This window comes from Magnolia sinica, chromosome 14, assembly GCF_029962835.1.
Source record: "Magnolia sinica isolate HGM2019 chromosome 14, MsV1, whole genome shotgun sequence".
Classification (NCBI taxonomy): Eukaryota; Viridiplantae; Streptophyta; class Magnoliopsida; order Magnoliales; family Magnoliaceae; genus Magnolia; species Magnolia sinica.
This window is the reverse complement of record NC_080586.1, coordinates 78,581,832-78,602,179: the sequence shown is the minus strand read 5'-3', so window position 1 is coordinate 78,602,179 and position 20,348 is coordinate 78,581,832. Positions and strand designations below refer to the sequence as shown.

At 40.7% G+C, this 20,348-nt stretch overlaps 1 protein-coding gene across 1 annotated transcript; it reads left to right on the top strand.

Moving 5' to 3' along the window:
* The first annotated feature begins 15,033 nt into the window (after nt 1-15,033).
* Nucleotides 15,034-19,920, top strand: LOC131225036 (LIM domain-containing protein WLIM2b-like). The gene is made up of 5 exons (XM_058220461.1): nt 15,034-15,429; nt 16,296-16,395; nt 17,610-17,644; nt 17,750-17,839; nt 19,627-19,920. The coding sequence occupies exons 1-5, from the start codon at nt 15,295-15,297 to the stop codon at nt 19,918-19,920; spliced, it is 654 nt and encodes a 217-aa protein (XP_058076444.1). The 5' UTR covers nt 15,034-15,294.
* Nucleotides 19,921-20,348: the final 428 nt, after the last annotated feature.

The following is a 20,348-nucleotide window of genomic DNA, read 5'->3' as shown; positions in this document are numbered from 1 at the left end:
AGTTCGAATAACTTAGAGATTTTCTGATATAGCTCCCTTTCGTTGAGATTGTGAGGCTGCATAGTATACCAGTTTCAATCATTTCTCATTCAGGATCTAAGGTTCAGTAGAGTCACCATAATGTTGATGAGGCGTCTTGGAAGTAAGAAGCTGAGATTCGAGGGTGTTATCCCCATCTCTTAAGTGTTGATTATATTATTATGGAGTGTTTTGATTATATATATAGTGATAGTGTAACGCCCTGAAATTCGGGGGTCGAGCATAACTCAGCTCCCGAGTTCCAAAACATCACTTATGCAACATATTTAATGATGAATGTATGTTGACTGTATTAGTGCATAAAACATGGAATAGATTAAGCCAAAACACATATATGATTCAGGGATAAGTGAATAAAGCAAGCGGAAGACTTATAGTAAAATGTGTACAAGTGTAAAACCCTGAATTTCATATACAAGCCAGATCATGTAAAAGTGTTATTTAACAAAATTTAAGTATCAAATACATCATTTCAGTTCCCAAAATATAATCCCAGAGATCCCGCGCATCAGACCGAAGCTCGCTAGAACCCGTCTGAAAACTGCATATAGGAGAAAGCAGCCTCGTCGTCATCCAGCTCCCGCTCTGCCTCAGACGTCGCATCCACATCTGCAACATCAGAGCCTAAGACAGAGTCTGGTGGGTGTGTAACACTGCCCCAGAAACGTGGGAGTGAGTGATCAACTCAGTGGAACATTAAGGCACTGGTTAACATGTTATCAGTTCAATCAAACAGTAATGATAAAGCAGGATAAGTAATTAAATCCTAAGTACTCTTGTTAATGCAAGTATGAATGCAATATGATGCGTGCCCTCACGCGTACACCCTCAGCGTCTTCATCTTACGTTACGCATGACATCGCCTCAAAGTACGCCACATCTACAAAGCACATGCAAATGCGGTGCATGGATATGATTACCAAGTTGTTATTAGTCCATTTCACACAACAGGATTGGGAAGCTAAGATACCTTCCTCATGTCACTATCCAAACAATGATCCATACTAGGGTCGTCAATCCTAGATATCTCATACGATCATATAGTTGAGGTCGTAGCAAAGGGCTCGTCACCAATCAATGCACGCCTTTCATGCCTTTACTACCACAGATCGGCTCGTCACCTCCTTGCGGTATCCAAGTATGCTCGAGGTCACTACAAAGGGCTCGTCACCAATCAATGTAGGCCGACAGCACGAATATAGTGTCCCATACCACCATAATCGGCTCACGAGTTTAGTTGCTCATTGGTCACTACGGGGAGGCTCGTCACCCCAGCGTAGGCCGACAGCTCGACCACGGTGTCCCATACCACCATGTCCTGCTCATGAGTCTTAGCGGATCAGGTACCATGGTTATTAGGATTTCACTGGTAAGTTCAGTACCCTAGATTCAAGCAGTAGCGTCTATACATGGTTAACATACATCGGACAATCGGGTTATTTGACGAACTCGACTAGCACGAGCGCACGTTGAATTGAACGACATAGAGTGCGCAAACACTCCGCGTGGCCAAACCACTGCCGCCAACTCTAATACGGCTCGGGTTCGTCTAATACGTCCTACGTGGCGAAAGCAATCTCAACCACGAATATAGGGTCAATTACCGATCTCCTGGACTAAGGCATAGTCCCAAATATCCTACACTACTACAGATATTCATATGGAACGTAAAACAGTAATGGAACAATAACTCAACTCATGTTACATACACATCTGAAGAATATCAACTTAACATAAATGTAAGCATAGGAGATGCTTGAATTTAAATAACTTGAAAGGTAACTGCATAAAGGAAAACATGCGCATCAATAGGAGTATTGAGAATCACTTCTCAACGCCCACACTTAGTGTAATCAGTTACACTTAGATCATTCATGCATTTCTACAAACACTTAGCATACAAGGAACAACATACATGACGTATGTTGGAATACATGCACTTAGACAATTTCCTTTACCAAGGAGTTGTCATACATGCATCTAGCATACATACATGACCAATAATCATGGCAAGCACAAGTGCGTATTTTATACGTATACGGTACTTTATAAATACACTTAGAATACACAAATCTCAATATAGCACATGCATGTCAGGAAAGCAATGTAAACACAACATTTGGCATGTGAAATCTCATCCATAACAAGAATAAATCACTAACTGGGATTGAAAGCCTTGAAAACCATAACCTATACACTTAAAGTCCGCACCTTAAGCGAAGAAAGAACCGCCGAGCTGATTTAGACGAGTTGTCTTTGTCAACAGCGCTAGAATACCCTAAAATAAGGATAGAAATGAGATACAACAACACCAAGTCTAATCTAAGCTCTAACACAGGTTAGGGTTAGGTTAACTTACCCCAAAAGAACTCAGAATCGTCAGAGGAACGATTCAAAGTAAAGGTTCAAAGGTGAAGAAGAACAAGGAAGAATCAAGATGAATCACCAACCAATCTCTCTCACTAACTCTCTCTTTTCCACTCTCTTTCCAAGCTAGGTTAGAGAAAATTCGTATGGAAATGAGAGCTAGGGTTTAAGGTCTATATATAGGCCTTAAAATGATGGAAATAACCCCAGGGTCAAGGTATACTTAGGTTATAACCAAAGCAAGCCTTTCTCGATCCAACGAAGCACTTCTGGTGGGCCTATAACTACGAAAGGTCGGACTTAAGCTCATTGACCATGGATCTAGGTCAGGCTGAGTTTTCATACCGACCGGCTCTTCAGATCAGCCGTGGCGGACCACACTCAATTCAACGGTCACGGAAACTCGATCAGGTCCACAACCACTAGGATATGCCTGGGCCAACCATCCTGATCAGAGGGTGAAATTGGGTCAGAATCCAACGGTCAGAATGTTTAAAATCGTCGCGCAAGCGACACGACTCAGATTTCAATAAAACCTTAATAAATTCCAACCGTTCTCACACTCTTCACTCCAAGCTCAACCAAATCGACCCAGAACATCAGATCGACTTGATTTTCGAGGTGAAGATCAAGCCCAACTCGGTGACCGCAACAGCCTAAGATCATCGCTATCGGACTTTCGACGCGCGGTCCAGGTCCGATCCAGATCTTCCAAAAATTCCCCAGAACAACTGGATTTAGCGATGGATCCCAGATTTCAGAGTAACGTAGCGCTCACTAATCTACACGTTTAGAGCCATGCAGATACAATTTAAAGTGATTGATGCGAATTTCACAAGCAATCGAGTAAAGCGCTAATTACCCCAAAACAACTACTTAAGGAAAGATAAGCACAAAAATTCCAAGGTCGTTACAGATAGGTTTTCCCTCTCTTGGTAAGCTTTGTATTGGTTATAATTGTGATTTGAATTTCGAGGACGAAATTCTTATTAGGAGGGGAGAGCTATAAAACCCGTATTCTAGCCCGTACCGTCCAGTAAGCTTTCGTGGTCCTCCCGGTAGAATTTCGGCGACTCGCGATCTTTTATTGGCAGTTGCGCGCGACCCCAAGTGGTATCCTGTATTCCAGAGTCGGCTCGACCCGAGACCTATACCCTTGCGACCGCGCAGTCGCTGCAATTCCGATGACGCGTCTCGCTCGCCGAGGAGATACTCAGGCCAGGAAATGTGGGCCAGCATTCGGTTCAAGAAAACACCGCGCGTCGCAATTTCTAAGAGAATCTCTAGCCTAAATGTCACATCAATCCATAAATCAAGTCTAAGTACACAACCTTACTTAGCCATCCCCTTTTCACCAACAAGGCATGGCACCCATTCCTTTTTCACCCAAAAGTCAACATGCACCATGCTCCCTCATCCCATCACCACTCCTCTCTCTCATTCTCTCTCTCATTTCTCACTCTCCCAAGAAACTCCCAAGGAGAGGAAACGTCCAAGCTCTCCATGAGAAGAGCCATGTGTGGCCCATTCCCTATCACCCTATCTCTCATCTCCACCCTTGGATCATCATCTTCACCATTAAAGGAGCATTTTTAGAGCATTGGAAAGCTAGTGAGGAAGAAGAATGAGAGGTGGGTGCTTTTCTCTCTCTTTTTTATTATTATTATTATTATTGAGCCATGTGTGGCCCACTCGGACGGACCCCACCTTGGTGTATGTCTCATCCACACCCTTCCGCCATTTTAATGGCCCATCTGAGCAAGGCCCACCTCTGATGTGTTAAGCTTAAACCATCCAGCGTCCAAGGACGCTGGACGTCAAACAATATATATATATATATATATATATATATATATATATATATATATATATATATATATATATATATATATATATATATATATTAGCATGATTCAAGTCCTTTGGGGTGAACCACTCGTGCAGACCCCACCTTGATGTATGGGACTAATCTACACCGTCCATTTCATTCCCTACTTGATTTTAGGCGTTGAACCGGAAAATGAGGTTAATCTGGTTTCCTGGCGGGCCATGGTTTAGGAAACAGTGCTCTTACCTTTGATTTACTTTCTGATGCTCCTGAATATAAAAAAACAACCCAATATTAGACTCATTGGGATTGTATCAAGCCACAGTGACCAGTGGCTGGATTGGATTCGTCCGAGGTGGGCCCCACCTACCAAAAAGCACTGAAATTTAGTTTTCAAAAAAAAAACAAAAGGGTAAAGTAGCAGCAGCTGCTGCTATCAGAGCACGCAGCAGGCGCTGCCTGCGGCTGACGGATGGGAGGACGGGCTGGGACTCACGGTCCCAGCTGTGGGCCCCACCGTGATGCGTTTCGACCATCAACACCATGAATTTGATGGGTCCCCACAAACCAAGTGTCCATCCCAAAAATTAGCCTCATACGAGACTCAGGCGGGCCACACCATCTAAAATCATGTGAAAACATGCCTAAACATATAAAATCATTTGGTGAGGCCTACCTGAGTTTTGGATGTGATTGAAACTTGGTTTGGACCTCTAATTTTATGGGACACATAATGTACGGAGTAGATCTGGTTAATGTGGGTCCCACCTAGGATAAAAAAAATTAAAAAATAAATAAATATACATGTATATACCTTGACATCCAAAGGAGTCTAGACGTCCAAGGTTAAATAGGGAGGGCCCCCTTGGCCCCAATTGTGGACCCTACCATGATGTATGTTCTACATCCATGCCATTCATTTAATAGGTCCCCTTTTATGATGCGTTGGTTCCAAAAATAAGTCATAAAAAGTTCTCGGATGGCCCACACCATCACCTTTCATGTGGTGGTATGCCAAGCCACATGGAATCAACTGCTGGGGTCCACATGCAGCTTGGATCCACCTGAAACTCAGTTTGGACCCTTAAATTGGTGGGACACACACAATGAATGGGTTGGATTTGTTAACTACATCACAGTAGACCCCAGGACCACATAACCGTACCAAAAGTTTGGTGGACAAATAAACATTACAGTGGCTCAGTCCACGTGACCTTATAAACAGGTTGTATGGCAAGTAAACATTGCAGTGGGCCCCTGGCCCATGTAACTTTATCAACAGATTGGATGCAAGTAAACATTGCAGTGGGTTCCATGATCGTGTGACCCCATCAACAGGTTGGAAGAAAAATAAATATTGTAGTGGGCCCCAGGTCTATAAGACCTTATCAACAGGTTGGATGCAAATAGATATTATAGTGGCCCAAGTTAAATGATAAATAAATATTATGGTGGGCCCAAGGTCCATGTGACCTTATGAATAGATTGGATTGCAAATAAATAATATAGTGGGCCCTAGGCCCATGTGACCCTATGACTAGTTTGGATGGAAGATAAACATCATGTTGGCCCCAGTTTGGATGGACAGTATGTTAGGCCCTAGGTTGGGTGGAAAATAAACATTTTGGTGGGTCTTACTTAAGACCTATTTATGTATGTGTTGTGTCCACAATTGTGGACCTCCATCATGGAACATGTGACTTATCTATACCTTCCATCCCTATGGGACCCACCATGATGCATGTGTTTCATCCAACCGTCCAACCATTTTTGAAAAATGATCTTTTTTTTAGGTTTGGGAGGAAATAAGACAGATTTATTTATCAAGTAGACCATAGTGCACGGTGAGGGTTGAACGGCTATCTTTGAAATCCTTTAGATCTTATGATTAGATTAGATGAGAAATAAATGTTATGGCGGGCCTTGAAAATTTTAGTAGTGGAAATTATTATCACCACTTATATTTGAGTGTGGCTCATTTGATATACACGTGGCCATGTGGTGTGGCCCACTTACCATATTTATGGCCCATTGTTAAGGCCCAGCTTGTTATATATGAGGTCCCTGTGATGAGGCCCATTAGATGTATTTGGGGCTCATGGGTCGAGGCCCAATATGATGTATATAAGGCCCCTTTCAATGTGTGATTTCGCCATGATAAATGTATTATATATCCACACCATCTACTCGTCTTGATGGCGCAGGGCCCGCCTACATTGTACAGGCCCACCATGCTGTGTATACTTCACCCACACCGTCCACTTGTGCGGCCTGCCTAGATGTTCGTATTTTGTATCCACCCCGTCCATAATGTTGGGATAGTGCTGGACAATGTTTGGTTGGCGCCGATTTACATGGATATGTTTGTACAAGTACTGATCATCATACGTGGGCCATGGGTGTAGTGATACACATGTTATACCTACAACTATTGAAATGATTTTTGGTGCGGCCCATATAAAGAGGCCCACCTTGATGTATTAGTGTGGCCCATTGTGACGTATTTCTGGCCCGTATGTCGTGGCCTATTGTGATATGTTTCCGACCCATTTATTGAGGCCCGACTTGAATTGCATGAGGCCCATTGGTGCGGCCTAATGATGCGACCCACCGTGATGTGTATATTAGGCCCAATGGTGCGGCCCAATGTATCGACCCACCGTGATGTGTAGGCCCACGTGCTGTATATGTAAGGCCCACCTGTGATGACTGTTTGAGGCCCACTTGTTGGATATTTGGGCCCACCTTATGTTTGACTCTATGTGGACCACTCCTTGGGAGCAATGTTGGTTAAATGTCCACATTGTTGGGCAGTGATGGTTAGATGTCCACATTGTGACCCTTCCTTAGGCCTTATCAGGCCCATTCTCATCATTCTCTTAGTGGGTTAACCCAAATAAGTGGGCCCCATTTACCACGGACGGATGGCTCCATACTACCAGATTTGATATAACCACGACCGAGGGCTGATCTTTATATTATGGTTGATCAGATGTTCATCTATAGACCCAGTCATGTCTATGTGACCAGTCGTCGGTGTTGATTATCGATGTTGATTGTCGGTGCTAATTATCGATGTAAATTATCGGTGTCGATTTGTCGAGGTCGATTGTATTGGCCGGTTCCGATTGTCAAGGCCGATTCTGAGTATCGAATTCGATTGCCAAGGCCGATTGTCGAGACCTATATGATGTATATGTGACCCGTAGTTGAGAGTCATTGTGATATGTATTAAGCCTATGATGCATGGTCCATTTGATGTATTCAAGACCCATGTGTAGGGCCCACATGTCCTGTATTTGAGGCCCATGGGCAAGGCCCATTATGATGTATTCATGGCCCATGGGTAAGGCCTATTGTGATATGTATTAGGCCCATGAGCAGGGTCCACCTGTTGTGTATATGTGGCCCTTCAATAAGACTCATTGTGTTGTATATTAGGCTCTTGTGTGAGGCCATGGGCTCATTATATGTTTGACTCTATGTAGGCCATTCCTTGGGGGCAATGTTGGTTAAATGTCCACATGGTCGAGGTCGATTATCGATGCTGGTTGTGGATACCGGTTATGAGTATGTGACAACATAGCATCATGATACATGCCCATACGCATCATCTGCATGTTTGTTATGAGAGGTGGTTGATCATTGCATATGTCATTGAGCATGTTGTTATGAGACTCCCTGATAGGTGGAGGTTATCTCACATGAGCACGCGGTATGTGCAGGACTGATGCATGACTGGATTGTATGACCCATGCATCTCGCATTATGATTACTGTATGCCCTAGCGACATCAGGGCCGTAGCCTCCACAGGCATATCGTGGATGGCCAAATAGGACACCGGAAATGTTTGGTTCTAGCATACGGGCGCCATACATGTCCCTGGGTGAAAATTTATAAACCTCTGTGGCCAGGAGACGCCCCAACGTCGAGACCGAGTGGATACATGAGCGCCCGAGTGCCGAATACCAGGAGGCCGCGTCTCCCACTGTGTCGTGGTCAGTTGGGAGGGGGTGTGGCCTTACTCGCCCGAGGGTAGGGGGCAATACTAGGCTGAGTTTGACCAGCTGGTGAATGGGTCCGCTATCGACGTGCCGGATAGGTATTGGCAGACTATTGGCAAGACGGATAGTAAGGTTTCTTATGCTCACTTGGACTGTGTGGCTGGGACAGCGGCAGTACCATTTGGAGTGTACTAAACCCCAGTGATGATCCTAGAGATGAACTGTACTGATATGTGGATTTAGTGAGTAGGAGTTGCATACTCATTCATGCATTCATTCATTCACTATCCACTCGGGTTGGTGGTGCGCAACTATTTGTTACGAGTGCTTTCGCAATGGCCAGGATTTCGGTTGGGAAGCGCGACTAACCTGAGATCTGGAGTTTACCACATTGAGTCTAACTATCCAAATTTAGGTATGGGAATGGTTTGGATAGAAGTCCCTTGTGATGGACCCCATAGCCTGTGATACTACGTACCATCATCCCAACTTCACACTCCAGTATGGTCATTCCATTCGCACCGCATATTGCGGAACATTCGCGGCATATGGCATTTTGGGTTATTGTGTCTCTGCATTTATATGGTTTAGGTACGGCTAACGCTATTTGTGTTACTCATCAAGAATGTATATTGTATTGTATCCTCTGCATCTGATATTTGGCTATCTATGATTCCTCATTTGTATAGTAGTTCTATATTGCATATTCTGACATTGATTGACTCATGGACTTGTCCGTATTTTCGCTTACTCTGTTATCGTATGATCTCGTCAATATTCCTGCTTACTCTGATAATTCATGATCTTATCAACATTTCTGCTTATTCCAATATTGTATGATTTATGGATTATCGGTATTTCTGGTCTTATATGATGATGTCATTATGTTGAATACTTGGCACTTGCCTTGTACACACTTACACCACCCTCTAAGCTTTCTATAAGCTTATGCACGATAGATGCGTGCAGGTGATGTTAGGTTGCAGCAGTGTTGAGCTTGGAGCTTGCGGCGGTCTTCTGGAGCTTGGTTTTTAATTATGTATTTCCTTTCAGCATTGTACCCAAATGATTATATTAGTAGATATGTGATGATGATGTTGCCTTCGTGAATTGGGTAATCTTGTGGTTATGCTTATTACGAGTTAAATGTATATACAAAAAAAACCTCCTTGTAGGACCCCAGGATCGGAATCTGGCGTATGGACGCTAGGAGCCGAGAATGGGGTACTTCGGAGGCTGTCAGCACCGGATTCGGCAATCGAGATTCCTGTGAATCCGATTTAAGGGTTTGGGGCGTGACATAGACTGTTACTACTTTTTTACAGAAATTTTAAATTAAGATAATTTTGTAATTTTATTCCTTAAAAAATCCCTCCATATGATAGTCCAGGCATTATTTATTAAAATATGAATTCCTCATCAAGTTTTAGGTAAAATTTTGTAAATTATACTTAGAGATAAGGACGGAGAGTCGCCATCACATCTTATATAGCTGTGAAAGTTGAGTAATTTTGAAATGTTTTGATAATAGTTTCTATAACTACTCAACCATTTTAAGATGGGCTCGGGTTGCGTGCCACCCCACCAGGAAATAGCTAGATTCTCCTTGCAAGGGCTCAATAGGGCCTATTGTGATATATGTATTTTATCTATACCGTTCATTCATCCCTAAGTATCATTTTAAGGAAGGAGCCCAAAAAAAACAAAAAAAAAGGTAAATCAAAGTCTTGAGTAGGCCACCCCACGAGAAGTGGATGAAGGAAATCACCTTATCCAAAACTTTGGTGGCCATTGCAAGGTTTTCAAAAGTAGTTATTCTATCCCCACTGTTTCCTGTGGTGTGGTCCACTTGAGCCTTAGATGTGTCTTCTTTTAGGGATCATGTCCTAAAAAAATCTATAAAAATGGATGGACGGCATGGATAAAATGCATACATCGGTCCTACAGAACTCATGTCAGGACAGTTCATCTCTAGTTATGTCCTTTGAGAGTAGTACCTAATCTGCGTTCAAACAGATCGCACGCCAATTCACACTGAAAAATTGCAGAGGCAGGTTACCTGACGTGATGGTGGTGGATAGTTTTTAATGCCAAATAACCTAACTTCAAAAATTACCCTACCATATGATAGTGGGTCCTTGTATTCTTCTCTATTAAATTACATATCGACTGATCAATGGACAACCCATCTGATGAACGGCTTGGATCTCACACATGTATCTCACGTTGGCGCATGTTGGGGCATGTAGATGGACTCCATGTCCACGCGTATGGACCATTCAAGAGTCTTCTTAGCACTTAGTTTAAATTACCATTCAATGCCTAATCGTGGCTGTCTACATCCTAACAGGCATACAATCGTCCTTTTACTCTTTTTAAAGAGAAATGTTCAGAATACCGCGTTTTATCTTAACTTTTATATACAACGCTTTTTTCTGGCAAGCATGTCACTTGTGTAGAACATCCAAGCCGTGAAATAAGGTGGACCACACCATAAAGTTCACCTGGGGTGAAATTTTCTCTGATCCACTTGTTAGATGGGCCTCATCTGTACACTCAGCAAACCGTCGGCTGTCCATCGATTTTGAAAGTTTAATCAGCTTGATGAACGGACCATCCTGGTTTTCAATCAGCTGAAATTCACGGTGAGCATGGTTTTAGGGCTTGCTGACTCGGACCGAGCTGATTCGACCCCAAGTTGCGTCGTACCGTGCCTAGTCGGTCCGAGTCACCCCTATTTCCAATTGTGGGCCCCATGGTGTAGTAGTCTATATCAAGGGCCTGTTGATTCTCTTGGGATGGAGCCTGCCCCCAAATATTCCCAGATTGCAATTCAAGAAACCAATATTAAGACATTTTACGGTAACGGTCTACAGTCAACTGGAAAAAATAAAAATAAAAATCCAGAATCTTAACGGCTAGGATATTCCAATCTAGAAATTGTTTGTGGGATAGTCCATCTATGATGAATCATAACATACCAACGGTCTGGATTGCTGAACGATGGGCCCTAGATTCCTGAATTAAAAATGTAAAGTGCACTGAATCATCACAGATATTGAACAATCTGGGCCATCCAATTGTCATGCATGGACATGGAAATCATACACAATGCATAAATGCACAACGATAGTGGCCGTCTAAATCATTGACGAAATGTAGATGGACCATGGCGAAGAATTAGATTAATAGGATAATCGTACTATCTAATAAATGTACATCGTTTGATGGAAAATGACTTAAATCTTATTTAATTATAACCATCCATTTGATAGCATCTGTTTTGTTGGCATTGGAGTTAGATGGACCCATTGATACTTCTCCCTGTTTGGGAAACTGATTTTTTTTACCGTTGCTTTCTTTTTCCATAAATACACCCTTCTTTCCACTTCCAGCAGGCAAATAACTTCTAACCTATTGAGTGCATGCAACATCCAACCCTTCCAATATGTTGGCCATATCACGTAAGGTTATTAAGTGAAAAATCAGCTTCATCTACTCATCAGGTGAGCCACACCATAGAAAACAATATCTGAACATTAATAAATAGAGAAATACAGCTGTTGTCCTTACTTTATTGAGTTGTTTGAATTCAAGGGAAGTAGGTGAAGGAAAATTTTCCTGCTGAAAGGGAAAGAAGCTGATGTGAAGTGAGGAAAAATTAGGTTACTGTTTTATATTTTTTATTAAAATTTTCATTGAAAGTTGGTGCATTTTCATAAGTATTGTTTGTGAAAATAGAATTCCATAAGAAATTTACTTGGTAGTTGTAGGGTCCTGAAAGGGAAAGAAGCTGATGTGAAGTGAGGAAAAATTAGGTTACTGTTTTATATTTTTTATTAAAATTTTCATTGAAAGTTGGTGCATTTTCATAAGTATTGTTTGTGAAAATAGATTTTCATAAGAAATTTACTTGGTAGTTGTAGGGTGGTTGTTGCACATGTCACATTGGTATGTAAAAATGTAAGATACATGAAAGATATACGGTAACACATGTGGCATATACAAAGCATCAGCACCAACACATATGAGGCGCTTGAAGATAAAAAGTAATACATGTAGCGCATGTGAAGACTTAGGGCTATACATCCAACAGAGTCGAGGTGAGCCAAGCTTGGCTTGACTTGTTCGTGCTCTCCTCAGCTCAAGCTTGGCCTCGAGCTTACCATTGGAGCTTGGCTTGTTTGTCAAACCTTTCAAGTCGACCTCGAGACAAGCTAATAAATTGAGTCGGGCGAGCTTACATCGAGTTGAGTTGAGCCTACTCCCAACCCGACCCAATCAACACCCGACTCAACCCAGCAACCCGACCCAATCAACACCCGACTCATGCTGCCCACCTGACCCAACTAACCCAACTCCTAAATCAAATATTCAATTAATAATAATAATAATAATAATATATAATATTAGATAGAGCTATAGAGGTAGAGTTGGGCATTGAGTTGAGTCGAACCGAGTTAGGGCTGACTCGACTCAATCTAGTTTTCAAATAGGCCTGACCCAAACTCGATCAGACTCGATACCAAGTCCGGCATGCTTGACTCGATCCGAGTTCGGTCTAGCCTGGACTAATCCAGACCGAGTCTGATACGAACAAAAGTACCAAGTCAGATCGAGAGATGAGGGCGGGAGGGAGTGGAGAGGAAAGAGAGGAGGAGGAGGGTGATGGTGGTGGGTGGTTGCTGGGCTTGGAAGACGAGGAGGAAGGGAGGGAGAGAGAGAGGTTGGGATCCGGTCAGGGTAGGGTTAAAGAGTCGAGTCTAACCGGATCGAGTTTCGAGTCGAGTTACTGGGTAACTCGAACTCAACTCGGTTTGAGTTCGGATTGGGCGAAGCTTACTCGGTTCGGATCGACTCACCCATTCGGTTCGAGTCGAGTCGGATCGGACCGAGTCAAACGAGTCGAGTTAGCCAGATCGGGTCGTCCCATGCCCACCTCTATATAGAGGTACCTTATTATTGGTGACCATTGATTTCAAGTGATACAAAGCATATGGCAGGGTACTTGAAAATTTTCAAGACCTCATAATCAATTTCTTTCGAAAAAAATATATATTTATTAAGAATAAAGTCCACATTGAAATAATCAAAGTATTCTATAACAATAACGGTGGTCATAAAGGCCATCGCTGGTACCATTACGATACGCACCGAACAGTCGTTACAATGCCCATATCTATTGTTTTGGTTTTTATATATATATAAACGCCTATTTCTAATGGCCGTTATGGCCGTTACAAACCCGTAACTAATAACAATGGTGGCCATGCCGTTATGATACAGACCAAACACCCGTTTCACTTGTATCTATCATTTTTGTCCCCTTGAAAACACCTATTTTTAATTGATGTTATGGCCGTTACAAACCCATCAATAGTTTGATATTTGAAACATGACTCGGGTGTTTCCGCTCTATTTTAAAGTGAGACTATTCCCTACTTGAGGTCTTGGTATCGATGCCTAGTGGGGGTGGCTAACATGGAGTGTGTGTACCGACATGGGTGTGCACTAACAAACTAACTCCAAAAAAAAGAAAAGTGAGACTATTCCCCACAGATGCACACAATCACCCACAACCACATACATTGGGTTAGAAATATTGTGGCACGGAAGTATTATATAGTCTATACTATTTGGCCATAAGCCTACTTATGGTTCACCACCATTTTTTTTAAAAATGGTAGCAACTAATCATTCTCACATGTGGCATCATATTCTTGACACATACCATCCAAATCTCTTGGCCTATTGTGTATGGAGAAAACTCTAAAATCATATTAACTTGGCAATCCTAACCATCTAATTGATATTTATACAGTGGATGGTTAAAGTAACATTTTTAATGGTCCAAGTCAAAAGGAAATAAAACAAATGGTTACTATCAACTTCCCATTGCATTTTTGGCCTATTCTCTATCTACAATTGGGCCAGCAATTTGGATGGTCTGATTTGCCTAACAATTATGTAACATGCATAGTTGAAGAGTCACCACCATTTTAAAATGGTAATATTGGACCAGTCCCATGCAACTCGTCTGGGTCGACATAGATTCAGTACTAGCCAATTCAGTTCAACACGACAACCGACCTGAGTCACCTCGGACGAGTTACGAGTCGACTCAGTACTGAACGAGTCGTTCGGAGTCTAAAATCCATGCTAACTCTCCCATGATAAATAGTCTTCCACCCTCTTATGAATGGTGATGGCTCTTCCATTGCACACTTGGTGTAGCTGAATGAAAATCTAGACCGTTCAAATCACAATCTCAATCGTTGGAAGTGAATAAACCAAAATTTACGTTGTTTAGATGATATAAACTATATGTTTTCTCCTTTATAATTTTGACCACTCACTCTTTACTTTTTGTCATTCATTTCACAACCATCGGTTAGATGGTCAGGATCACTTTGAGATATACTGCAATCACAATCTGCCCCTCATTTTGGATGGTGTTGAACTCAAAACCAAGCTATCCACATGGGTGGCCTGATCACTTCCCACTAGATGATCAGAACCATCCATCTATCATGCACTATCAATCAATGGTCGAGATCAACAGTCCCATTTGAATTTTGAACCATGGCCCATTCTCCTTACTGCCCATGAAGTGGATGGCTCTAATCATCTGTCCCTGGCTTCATGTGGGCCCCATCATTTTATTTGTTTGAAAAGAAGGGTACAACAAAAATCGCATAGTTAGTTATCTTTCCTTTGAAATTCTTGCGAATGAATTCTTCCTTAGACTCAGTCAGCGTCAATCACCTATTCTCTCTCTTTTTCCATTACTTCTTTTAGGCATCAAAATCTCATGGTTTAGAGGCTTAATCTCCATTTTTCGCTCTACGATAGAGATTAAGCTAGCCTTTTTCATTTATCCACCGTCGATTTCTTGCTTTAATCTTCCATTAATCATTTCGCGAAAAGGAAAACATTGTTTGTAATGTAATTTTAAGCCGACCTTCTTCTCATTGTTCACAACTTAGTTCATTTTCAAAGTTTGGATTTTGTTTCGCCTTGTATTATCTTTTGTTTTTGTGTTTCAGATCTCTTTGATGGCTTTCACTGGGACCTTGGAAAAATGCAAGGCATGTGATAAGACTGTTTATATCATGGATTTGTTGTCCACCGACGGAGTCGTCTATCATAAGTCATGCTTCAAATGCAGTCATTGTAATGGGATGCTTGTGGTACGTAAAAATAATAATAATAATAAATTTCTTTTACCTTTGCCAATGTTCTTCCTTTCGAATTTCAAATTTTCGTAAACCCTAGCCTTAAAAGGTATAAGTATTTTATCTTGCAATTTGTATACAATTTTGGTGGCCTATACATTTAAATATAAGTTAATTTTTAAATTTAAGTTGTAAAATAAGTTGAGGAAATTGATTTTAGTAAATGTGAAATCGATTTTCATTTTTATAAAAACAAGATTTTCATTATTTTTTAAAGGCGATTCTTATTTTTTGACCGTTGACCTTTCCACATTTCTATTAAAATTATATATATATATATGTTAAAACTAATAAATTATTTAAGAATTCTTTTTCATCATAATTTTTCCATTCCATTTAAGTATCATGATTTTCTTTCCACATTTGTTATTTGATTCTATTAATCAAAATAAACCCGATAGAGAGAGTGGGATAAGATTGTGATAGTCTTTTCTCAAAAGAAAAGTGGCAAAATGATGCATCCCTTGGGATTGTCCATTTAATTTTATATATTTATGCGGTAAAACCATATGAAATAAACAACCATTAGATGATCATAGCTTTTCTAGGCATCTTATAATAAAAATCTCTTAATATATATTAATACACTATCATTTGAAAGACTAAGCTTTAAGAGAAAGTGGTTGTTTAACATGATATCAGAGAAAATAGTCGTGTTTGAATCCTGAAAATAAAGAAAGTGATAATTTGGCATGGTATCAGATATCCTACATTCGAATCCCGTCACATTGTCCGATCACCACCATTATTTTTAAATGCGTATTATCTCATAATGTTGGTCTTTTTTTTTCTTTTTGTGAATAATATTATTTTCTGATCAGATGAGCAACTACTCCTCAATGGATGGGGTGTTGTATTGCAAGCCCCATTTCGAGCAGCTCTTCAAGGAGACTGGCAATTACTCTAAGAACTTCCATACACGTGAGAATCATCTCTCTCTATCTCTCATTTTCATCCATCCATTGTAAATTTTAATGGGAGAAATGTTCACATACAACATTGTATGATAACTTTCACATACAACACCTTTTCTTTTCTGCCCACGTGTCATTTGTGTAGAAAATCTGATCTGTTGAAATGGTAGGCTGCACCGTAAATATCAAATGCGGAGAAATCTGAACGGTTGATTCATTCAGCGTTGGACTATTTTCTGTTCATTGATTTCAACAGTGTAGATCGCCTGATGATTGCCCTGATTTCCACCCCAGATGATCTTTTCAGTGTGGCCCACAATTTTCACGGATGGGATGTTGTATACAGATTGACACGTTAGCAGGACAGAAAATGTTGCGTGTGAATGTTCACATACAATGTTTCATATGAAAAGTGACCGTCCAGTGCACATGTTGCATTCGTGTAAGTTAATCCCTGCCGTCCAAATTGTAGCCCATCTCTGACTGATCAAACCCATAAAAGATCGAACTGATTAGTGATTTTAATTAGACTATCAGAAGGAAAAAAAGGATCAGTGGTCCAAATTCGATTGGAGTATTGTGACCATCTGATCCTGTGATTTTACTGCTACCAAATCAGCTAAGATGGGTCCCACAATTTGGACAGTATGGATTAGCACATGTATGCCATATGTATGATAAATGTTTGTTGCTATCTTCCAAAAATTAAAAGAAAAAAAAAAATGTTGCTATCATGTTAGAGAAATGTTCCAATGCTCTTAGTTGCATCCGTTTACTTGGACGGTCCAATCGATTGATCTGAACTGTCCATCAAGTCCTCAACACATTTTATGGGCTACCATGCAAAAATTGCACTGATCGGATGGTCCATTCCAACCTTGATTTGGCCTTTTTTTTTTCTCTAGACATCCTTTTTTCCATTCCATTGATGGGATGGTTATGATTGCCAAACATAAATTCTTTAGAATCATAAGCAATCCATGATGGGACCTAACAAACAGATGGATCAAATGGTCAATATTTTCAGATTAGTGTGATTATTGCATGTTTGCCGTTAAAAAGTGTGCTGAACCTAATGAACGGTATAGATCAATGGATCAGACTGTCAAAGTGTCTTGATGCACCTAGGAGCACTGGACCATCTCTCATCGTATTATCCACCGTACAATTTCTTTTTGTATCATTGTATTTGTCATGGACCGTTCTTTCCTTTTGTATCAGCTGCAAAATCTTCTGATCGGCCAAATGAACAACTGGTATGCGTTTGTTTTTTTAACTCTCTCTTGTGTTTGAAATGGACGGTCCGGATTTTGCTATGATCAACGTTCATGATTTTGTGATTTTGATGATGTACCCCACAGACCAGGACCCCTAGCAGAGTGTCCTCCATGTTTTGTGGGACCCAAGATAAATGTGCCACGTGTCACAAAACAGCATACCCACTTGAGAAGGTACGTGTACAGTCTCTCCCTCCATGTGTATACTACGGTCCTTTGATGGTATTTATGGCAAGAGGCAGGAGCCATGATCCAGACAAATTACTATGTGGGACCCACGTGGCCCACCTAAGATCAAGGTAGACCGTTCAATAAGAGGGGTTCGCTGGAGATTGCACATGATTCTAGAATCACCCTCGTCCAAGGATTAATGACATCCGATTAAGGCCTGCAAATTGGACGGTTGAACCATTTTTAATTCCCACCGTCCGATTTTCATGTCCTTAATCTGATGTCTTGATCATCTGATCACGATGATATGGGGCCACATGCAATCCAAAGTGGGCCCCATTCAGTTAAAAGGCTATTTATGATCATATATATATAATCTCTCTCTCTCTCTCTCTCTCTCTCTCTCTCTCTCTCTCTCTCTCTCTCTCTCTCTCTCTCTCTCTCTCTCTCTCTCTCTCTCTCTCTCTCTCTCTGACCCGTAGAACCGAACCAGTTTTTAGGGTTCAATTCTAGGGTGTAAACGGTCCAGTTCCAGTTCTGATTTTCCTTGAATCGTTAGGAACGATTTGGTTCTAGTTTCACCCCAGAACCGGACAGAACCGGACGGAACCGACCCATGTGCACCCCTAGGAATAATGAATCACTGATGCAATAAACATAAAAATTTAGAAAAAATTCATTGCTTGGATGAGAATTGATGAATAAAAAGACAAATCTCTATCACATAACTGAATAGAAACACATTCCTATTGACTGCTGATGAAAATAGATTTTCTCTTCCACATCTTTCGCCCTTATCAAGACTTACAATGAGACAATAATTTTTCAACACCAATAGGTGAGAGGATTTACAATGATATTTTTAAGAAAGAGAGTTGGAGCAGTTCAAACCATTATAACTAATCCTTCAAGAGTCTTTGCATTACGAGGGCTGATGTTTTTGAAAGAGATTATATTTCATTAAAATACCCTAAAATACATCTTTATTGGAGGTGTTATGATATGTCGAAAAGTTCCAACTCACCATCCCTTACATATATAAATGGTCTTATGGGGCCAAACATATGCTCAATTCAAATATCCAATGGTTAATCGATTTCATCCATCTAAATCATTGATCATATAAGGCCCACTTAATAAAAGTCTTATATTTTCTCACTTGGGTCATAATGATTAATACCAGAAAATAAGGGTCAGAGCGTACCATCCCTTGCATATCTGAATGTGGTCATGGGGCCATCATATGCTCAATTTAAATATTCAACAGCCAATCGATTTGACCAATCTAAACCATTGATCATATAAAGTTTACCTAACCTAATAGAAGTCTTACATTCTCTTACTTGAACTACAATGATCAATGTCAGAAAACAAATCATTCCTAATCACTCACAACTCATGATTTAAATAATAATAATAATAAATAAATAAATAAAAAAACAAGCGGGTAGGTAAACAACATTTACCAGCTGACCTAAGAGACCAGCTCTTTTTTTCCAAGTTGCATATATTGCATATATTTATCTTATACCTAGTTTAAGTAGCTATTATTAGTGTAACTAAATTCCTGTTTAAATTATTAAATACTGAATTGAGTCAAATCACGCCCTTCAGGTCGATCCGACCTGGCTGGCTATTGAGTCGAGTCGAGTTTTCAAGCTTTTAAACTATGTTGTAAGCTAGTGAATCGAATTGAGTAAAGACTCAATTGAGTCATGATTAGACACCGAGTCGAGTCGAGTCATTTCGGATTTTTTGAACTATAATTGATATAACATGGTGCATTGCAGGTGACTGTGGAAGGAGAATCATACCATAAATCATGCTTCAAATGCTCTTATGGGGGTTGCTCCATCAGTCCTTCCTCATATGCTGCATTGAATGGAATTCTCTATTGCAAGCATCATTTCGCTCAGTTGTTCAAAGAGAAGGGAAGCTACAATCACCTTCTCAAGGCTGCTTCCATGAAGCGTCATGCCACACAGACTCCATCTGACCAACCACCATCGGACCCACCAACGTCTGACCAGACACCATCAGACCCACCAGAATCAGACCAAACGCTGGCCTCGGCAGACAACTGATCTTAGAAAAACTTACCATTCTTCACATGAGTTTTATTTTTCATTTTCGTTATTCTTTTCTCCGCCCGTTTTCCCCCCGTATTCTTCTCTTCATTTTTCATCTTCTAAAAAAAAAAAAAAAAATTTTACTAAGTGATATTGATCAAAGAGGCTATTCATGGCACTCATGTGCTAAATACATGACATTCATCAGGTGGGGGCCACCAATGGGCCACACATATATGAGAAAAATGGGCAACCATAAAACATTATGTTGCTATAATTTATATTTATTATACATATTTGGGCCTCCTGATGAGTGGACCTTCTTGATTTTTGGTCTCCAATCCAGTGGTTCGGATTGATGCATGTTTTGTGAAGTTTATCACCAATTTTAATTTTGAAGTTCCTTTTTTTTTTTTTATCCTTCTTTGATTTTGGAATGTAAG

What these genes read in the sequence shown, in the direction of transcription:
- LOC131225036 (XM_058220461.1), top strand. Translation starts at nt 15,295, where the DNA reads ATGGCTTTCACTGGGACCTTGGAAAAATGCAAGGCATGTGATAAGACT. An exon ending in ATCGGCCAAATGAACAACTG is followed by an intron (nt 17,645 to 17,749) that starts GTATGCGTTTGT and finishes TGTACCCCACAG; the next exon opens with ACCAGGACCCCTAGCAGAGT. An exon ending in CAGCATACCCACTTGAGAAG is followed by an intron (nt 17,840 to 19,626) that starts GTACGTGTACAG and finishes GGTGCATTGCAG; the next exon opens with GTGACTGTGGAAGGAGAATC.